This window comes from Clupea harengus, chromosome 21 (genome assembly GCF_900700415.2).
Source record: "Clupea harengus chromosome 21, Ch_v2.0.2, whole genome shotgun sequence".
Lineage (NCBI taxonomy): Eukaryota > Metazoa > Chordata > Actinopteri > Clupeiformes > Clupeidae > Clupea > Clupea harengus.
This window is the reverse complement of record NC_045172.1, coordinates 11,868,215-11,875,832: the sequence shown is the minus strand read 5'-3', so window position 1 is coordinate 11,875,832 and position 7,618 is coordinate 11,868,215. Positions and strand designations below refer to the sequence as shown.

Sequence of the window (7,618 nt, the reverse complement as noted above, 5' to 3'; positions counted from 1 at the left end):
GAAGCAGGCCAGCAGCGACCACGTCAGGGTACACAGACAATCTCAACTGCTTCATAAAATCAATAGAGAAATATTAGTTTGGACTGACAGCTGCCGTATATCATAAGCTATGTCATAGCTGAAAAACAGCAAAGTGTCTCAACATTACTTTGGGACAGATATATTTTGATGGAACGCTGTGCTCTGCTGATGCATCAGTCTTGGCAGCAGTAAGGAATGGCATTGATAAAGATTGACAGAGGTTAAAGCATTTAAATGCAGATAAGTACGACTTAGGGTTGAATAGCTTTAAACACACAGCTGTTGTTCTCATGTTTTATAGCAGGGGCAAACAAATTAGAATCTTAAGTAGGTGGAGGGAGTATGAACATCACACTGTACTTTTATGTTAGTACACACTTCTTATGTCTCTGAATTGCACATTTTATGGCTGGAATTTTCGTGAAGCTGAACTTCCTCGTTGGCACAGCCAGCTTGTGTCTCTGTCTTGTACCGAGACGGTTATGCATTTGCGTAGAGGGGAACACCTCTAGGTTTCGTGACTTGGCAGCACCTCAAAAGGAGTGCCTCATAGCAAGGTTATTATCGTTAACGAAAACTAACGAAAAAACGAAAACGAGGTGTGATTTTTTTTTTCGTTAACTGAAATAAAAATAAAAACGAGGCTTTATAAAAAAACGATAACTAACTGAAACTGTATTGTGTCTTTACAAAACTAACTAAAATAAAATAGAATTATAGAGAAAATGTCCTTCGTTTTCGTCTTTGTCAATGTATTTCATAGATGTCAATTTATTTCATACATAGCCTTATAGTCTATCTTCCGCCGTGCCACTTTTAGTACACGCCCCTCACCTGGTTTCATGGCGGCAAAAATCGGGAGAAAACGACAGAGTCCTATTTGGAATTACTTGGAACAGTAACGTGCGGTGAGGTTCGTGGCTGGTGAGGCACTTCAGAGTCAGATTTACAAATATATAAACCCAATACAGTAGCTTAAATCACCATTCAATTGCAGCTTGGCATTCAATTGGCAGCTTGCACTTTGACTACTGGTTGTTTTTCATATCAGCATTCTTTACACACACATAGTCTGGTAAGGTGGCTACATACAGTTGGCAGCTGCTAGCTTGTGATGAACTCGTGTTAATATGTGTGATTATGCACTCGTGAATATGAACTCTTACGAAGTTGCACAGGTCCAAAACCAAAATCTATTCTTGAGGTTCAAAATATTTTCAAAGCAATTTGGCTTTGGGTGTGAGAAGTCGATCGAGTTATCTTCTGTCCCGTCGTTTGAAGCATACCTTTTAGCTACGGCATTGGTCTCCCATTATTGATCAATTCACGTTTTGTTTGAAAGTCCAGTTATGAGAAATGTTTTAGCTTAGCTATAGAATCTTCCATTTTCGTAGTCAAGGTAAAATATAAGAAGAGTAACGGCAGAACAAGCACAAACCCGACCGGTGGGCTCTCGCATGCTCCCTTCATTGAAGCAGAGGTATTGTTTGCCTCCTCTCCGTGCTTTTTCACTGCAGCTTTACGTCAGATCAGCAAGAGTAAATAGGTTCTACGCATGCGCTCAACCCAGTTTGTGAGGGATTGCGCAATCTGAGATGAGGCACCGCTCGTCGCTGCCTCACCGTCTCCCTGTCTCCTGTCAGTTTGAACAGGATATGAGCAAATTCTGACTGACACACGTCTGACACAGATCTTTCATAGTTGTCTTTTGTGGATGGCTGTTCATCTGTCCTAAGTGAATATTTTTTTTTAAATGGTATGTTTGGTGAGTTTTTATTACATATTATTTATTATCGCTTGTATCTTCTATTCATTTTGAGCATTTTGTTTTGCAAGCAAAAAAATTAAGCTTCCCTGACTGACGACCGACCCCCCCCGGTCTGTTGCATTCCGCGGTAAAGACTAAAACTAATACTGAAACTAATAAAAACTAAACTCAAACTAAGCATTTTCAAAAAATAGAAACTAAACTAAACTAGCAAACCCGCTTTAAAAACTAATTAAAACTAAACTGAAATTGAAAACAAAAAGTCAAAACGAAATAAAAATAAAAACTAGTGAAAAATGCAAAACTATAATAACCTTGCCTCATAGCAGCCTCAGATGAAATATGATCACACACACAAACACACACAAAACAAAACAAATAATAATAATAGTTCCACCTCTTCTTGACCCGGGCAAAAACACATGCCAGCATTCCATCTGAGACCAACCTTTCAGAAGTGGCTGGAGACAATGCACCTGCGTAAGAATCTATGCTGGCCATTATTTCATTGAAAGGGCTACTTAAGTGCACCTCTCCCTTGATGAACAAGGACGCTTTTTAAAAGCACTGGAGATTGTGAGGGAGCGTGCGCACATTTGAATTTGAATGAATTCCAAAACAAAAGCGATTCCGGAGAATTCCACTCTCCGTATTATGAGTTTCATCTTTGCAGCAGCGGTAGCAGCAGCGGACAGAGAGAGAGCGATAGAGAGAGAGAGAGAGAGAGAGAGAGAGAGAGAGAGACAGAGATAGCTCATCTCCATAAGTGATTGATGTAGTAGATATGGATACATTGCCCACATGCATCTCAAGATCTTGAGATCACACACATAGTTGTAGCCCGGGTTGCGTGTTACAAATACATTTGTTTTTATACAAATGCATTTTGTTATCTGCACATGGAAGTAATTTATCAAGAGAATACATGAAACACTGATAAGAATCTTGGACTAGATCAAAGCTATCACATGCCAACATTGAATTGACCTGAAAGTCTGATTTGTTATGAAAAAAAAGTAGATTAAAAACGTTCAGCCTTGAGATAATACTCTCTAAGATGATTTTTGTTTTGGTGAGCATGTAAAGTTTAAATGACAGAGGAGCTATTGTTAGTATGAAAATAAAGGACTTTTAATTGTCATATATAATTCCATTGACACATACAAACAGAACCACTTGTGTTATGAAAGTGAGAATTTACCATCGGGCAAAAAAAAACATCGGGTGAGGGAAGAGCCTGACAAATCTGACAAGAGACTTAAGCGAATGAGACCCGCTAGACACCAGCGAGGGAAGCAAGCAATGGCAGATATCAGAGCACGGTGAAGTGCTCAGAGGTCTACGCACACCAGTCTAAGATGAACGCATCTGAACTCTGTCCTACATAGCCCACAAATGTGTGGAAAACAAAACATCTCTAACACCTGAGAAAAACAAAATGTCACCAGCATGTCACATCACAGCACAATAGCATTTTGTCTTTGTGTTGAAAGGGTAGTTACTGACTTCTGGAGAAGAGCAGGGAGCTGTGTAGATTATCAAAATTAGTTTGAATTTAGTTGAAGACACCTTCATTTCATTTCGACTTGAACATATTCATTTGGTCAAAGATTAATGTCAAGGGGTAACAAGGACCATGTCATCACTTGCCCATAGACAATAGGCAATATTGTCAAAATTCTCATGATTTGACAATACAAGTTTCACATTCTCATGTGAAAATATTAGTTTATCTTAAAGATATTTTTTTCTTCAATTAAAAGATTTTCTCATAAAATTATAAAACATTTTATATACAATATTAACAGTTTAGGCTTTGGACTAGGTTGTGTCCTCTGTGGGATAAAATGTAAAACTTTTACATTGAGCAGTGTGTAAACGTCGTCCATTTTCCTTATTCTTGTCCCTCTTTCTCTTTTCTGTCAGGATGTGTTTGTAAACTACAGAAAGTGTCTATGCAGAGGGAAAAAATCATATGTTGGAAATCTCCATGAGTTTCCGGTCCACTGCTTGCATGTCACTGTTCATTTTTAAAGGGATTTCCACCTCTAATCGTTTCTTTTTATGTTTCCGGAGCTTTCTGCAGCTAATGTACACAGTCAGTGACACCACCATGATGAGCAGTCCCAGGCAGGTTGTCAACAGCCCGATTATGACCGGTTGGCACGGGAACACCTGCCGATCCTGGATCCACTGGCGGGATTCCCGCGATCCAATGCTCTCCTCGATCTCAATCTCGGCCTGCCGCAAGAGCAGGCTCTGGATGTAGCTCTCGTTGCTCACCGTCTCATTGACAAACAGGTTGACCATAATGGTGGAGTGCAGTGGCTCAGGCTGCCCGTGGTCACTGACCTTCACCAGCAGGCTGTAGAGGCCACGGTCGCTGAGGCTCCTGCGTAGGGTGATGTTGCCGGTGTTGGGGTCGATGTCGAAGGAGCTCTGCCCGCCGCCCAGCCTTTTGATGATGCTGTATGCGATGACCGCATTCATGCCTGTGTCCCGGTCTACCGCGTAGACCTCGGTGATGGAGGTCCCCGGTAAGGTGCTGGGTAGCACCAGCATGTAGGACTGGTTGGATTGGGGGAAGAGGACAATGGGTGGGTTGTCGTTGACGTCCAGGAGCAGCACTGTCACCATAGTGATGCAGGAGAGGGCGGGCTTGCCTCCGTCAACTGCCTCGATCCACAGGTAGTAGGTCCCCTGCTGTTCGCGATCCAGTGAGGTCTTGGCACGCAGGGCGCCACGCCCTGTGTCTATGACGAAGATGTCGCTGCCATTAAGGATGGACAGCGCCACCCAGCCATTTTTCCCGGCATCAGCATCGGTCACCGACAGCACCCCAATTTCGCCGAACCCCGGGAAGTTCTCCGGCACGAAGAAGGTGAAGTCCTTGTTGATGAAGCGTGGGCTGTTGTCGTTGCGGTCCTGCACAGTGATGATGACCGTGGCGATGCTCTCCCTCCGCGGTGACCCACAGTCCACTGCACGTACCATGAACCGGTACGTTTCCTTCTCCTCACGGTCTAGGGAGGTGGTCACCGTCAGCACCCCCAACTGACGGTCCAGGTAGAAGATATTGGGGGGTGCGTCCGAACCCAGCAGGTAGACCACCTCCCCTCGGCTCCCGCTGTCTGCGTCTGTTGCCTGCAGCTTGGTGAGGAAGGTGTTGGGGGCATTGTTCTCCTCCACAAAGATCTCCAGCATGGACTGCTTGAAGACTGGGGCGTTGTCGTTCTCATCCTCCACCTGCACCCTCACCACCGTCTTAATGACCACACCGTGGAGGTTCCTGCCCACGATGGTGAGCTGGTACTCCTGCCGCATCTCGTAATCCAGCGGCTCGGTGGTCTCCAGCAGGTACTCGTTTTTGAAGCGCTCGTAAGGGGAGAGTTTAAACGGGCCCAAGCCCTCCAGCAGACACTCCACCCTCTGTCGCGAATCGATGTTCTTCACAGTGAAAAAGGCGATGGGGGTGAACGCCGGCTCGGACTCCTTCAGCGAGACCACGCCGTCTTTCTCGGCCGCGATGTAGCGTGGGATGAGCAACGGTGGTCCCGACACCACCTTGATGATGTGGATGGTCACCGTGGCGACGTCCGGGATGCAGGCCGGTCCATTGGCGAGCACGGTCAGCTTGTAGAGCTTGGCGGTGTTGGTGTCGATTTTCCCTGCCAGCTTAATCACGCCAGTCACTCTATCCAAGTGGAAGAGGTTCCGGGTTTCCCTGGTGATGCGCTCACTGTAGGAGTAGTTGATCTGAGCGTTGGCCCCCAGGTCGTGGTCAAAGGCGTGGAGGCGCGCCAGCTGGCTGCCCCGGGTGGCGTTCCCATACACCGTTACATTCACCTGTGCCTCGCTGAACTTGGGGCAGTTGTCGTTAATGTCCAAGATGACGACCCGCAGGGTGGCAGTGCCGAGGAGCGGAGGGGAGCCACCGTCCTCGGCGATGATATCCGTCACGTACTCCGCTTGCCTCTCGCGGTCCAGCGCCTCGGTCACAATGAGGAAGGGTGTGAGCTCGCCCCCCTCGTTCTCCTCCACGTCCAGCGTAAACACCCCGAAGTCGTTGACCAGCCAGTATGTCTGCACACTGTTCACCCCGAGGTCCGGGTCCACAGCCGACTGCTCCACGGCGAAGCGCGCGTTTACCGGTGCGTTCTCTGGCACCTTCACCCGGATCTCGTCCGACGGGAAGCGCGGACGGTTGTCATTGACGTCCTCGATGAGGACCTTGACCTTCACCAGCTGGAAGTACTGCTGCGGCAGAATGAACACGTCCAGCGCTAGTGAGCAGCTTTGACCCTCGCCCCGATCCGCACACAGGCTCTCCCTGTCCATCTGCACTGCCGATGTGAACAGCTCCCCTGTGGTATTATTCAGCTCCACATACTGCTCGTTGATCTTCTTTTGTGCCAGATTGAATAAAAGCGGGGGATCAACGGAGAAATCCAAATGTAAGTCTGTGCCAATGGCCCCTATTAAAGTCCCCTTGGGTAAGCCTTCTTTTATCTTATAGATGAGAGGGCTGAAATTTGAAAAGCAGGAGAGAGGGCTGGTGTAAAGCAGCAGAAGGCACAAACCCTGAAATAAACAATAACAGAATAGTCCAGTTTATATCAAAAGATCAGAAGGACCAAAAACCACCAACACAAACATGACCACATTCTACATATAATAAAGTATAATACTTGGATAATAAGTATAATAAAGGCTTCTGCACATCTGTATATTTTACACTAAAAAGTCTTCAAGAGTCAACCATATATACATAAGCTGCACTAGCACAAACTGGAAAATATAATCTACTTCCACTAATTGTTAAGCTTAATGCAAATGTTGTTACATACAAACATATATGGTACAGTTAATAGCCTACAACTATCTCTGTCCCATGGTGAATTTGTAAATATGATTAAAATGTGAAAACTGAAAGTACTAAGAAAAACAACTTATACTAGTATTTAATGCTTTCAAGGTCATTAACCTTCTAGTACCGCTACGGACCTGTATCTCTCCTCTGGTTATAAGGCGGCGGACCCTTTTGCCGCTGACCATGTTTTCTGTTCTCCGTAGTCGCACCTGGAGTCAGATATGAAGCCGCATTCTGAGCGCCGCAAAGCGCTGAGCTCCGGCTGTCGCTACGCGCCTGCTGCGTCTGAACACCCCAAACCACAAACTCTCTCACCAGCTCCCGAACACGCCCCCGACTGCTAATCACCTCCCACATTCGCTCAGTCAGCTCTGACGCAAACCCTGCCTTTGCATGATAAATAGTTTAGTACTTTCGCCTTGTCAGTGTTGAGAATTGTTCAGTCGTTTAACACATGTGAGATATACTACGCTTACAAATGTGCAGGGATTTCGCGTAGTTCAAAAGCCGTCATATTTCCTTATAGCATGTTAAAAGTCAGGTGTACTCTGTAGCCAAAAGTTGCAGAGTTCAATTTAAAAAAAAAATCTAACCAGCTAATAATAAATCAAATTAGACCGGCTCTCCCTGAACTGTTTCAGACATTCATTTTTCTCCAAAGCAGTTGGGTAATTCCACCTCATTTCTTTATGTGCTGTGACCGTGTAATGAGAAATTCGAGGGTGCATCAAAAGGTAAAAGCAGAGGCGTGGGTGAAAATAGGGAGATCATTTGAAGGATGCAGCCTCGGTCCCTCGCTGGGAGCACTACGATACCCACATCAAAGGCCGGTCATATCCGACTATCCGGCTTTGAACTGTTTGGACTACAGCGGCCGTGGAAGACACGAATGATGCTAAGTGGAATTGAACAAAATAAGTTAAACAAGGTCAGAGAAGCCGCCGCGGGAAGGCTTCGTG

At 45.6% G+C, this 7,618-nt stretch overlaps 1 protein-coding gene across 1 annotated transcript; it reads right to left on the bottom strand.

The window, feature by feature from the left end:
- Window positions 1–2,898: 2,898 nt before the first annotated feature.
- On the bottom strand, window positions 2,899–6,998 carry LOC105911670 (protocadherin-20). Its single transcript, XM_031558979.2, has 2 exons — window positions 6,794–6,998; window positions 2,899–6,370 (listed from the first exon to the last, which is right to left on the bottom strand). The coding sequence occupies exons 1-2, from the start codon at window positions 6,842–6,844 to the stop codon at window positions 3,761–3,763; spliced, it is 2,661 nt and encodes an 886-aa protein (XP_031414839.1). The 5' UTR covers window positions 6,845–6,998; the 3' UTR covers window positions 2,899–3,760.
- Between the last annotated feature and the right edge of the window lie 620 nt (window positions 6,999–7,618).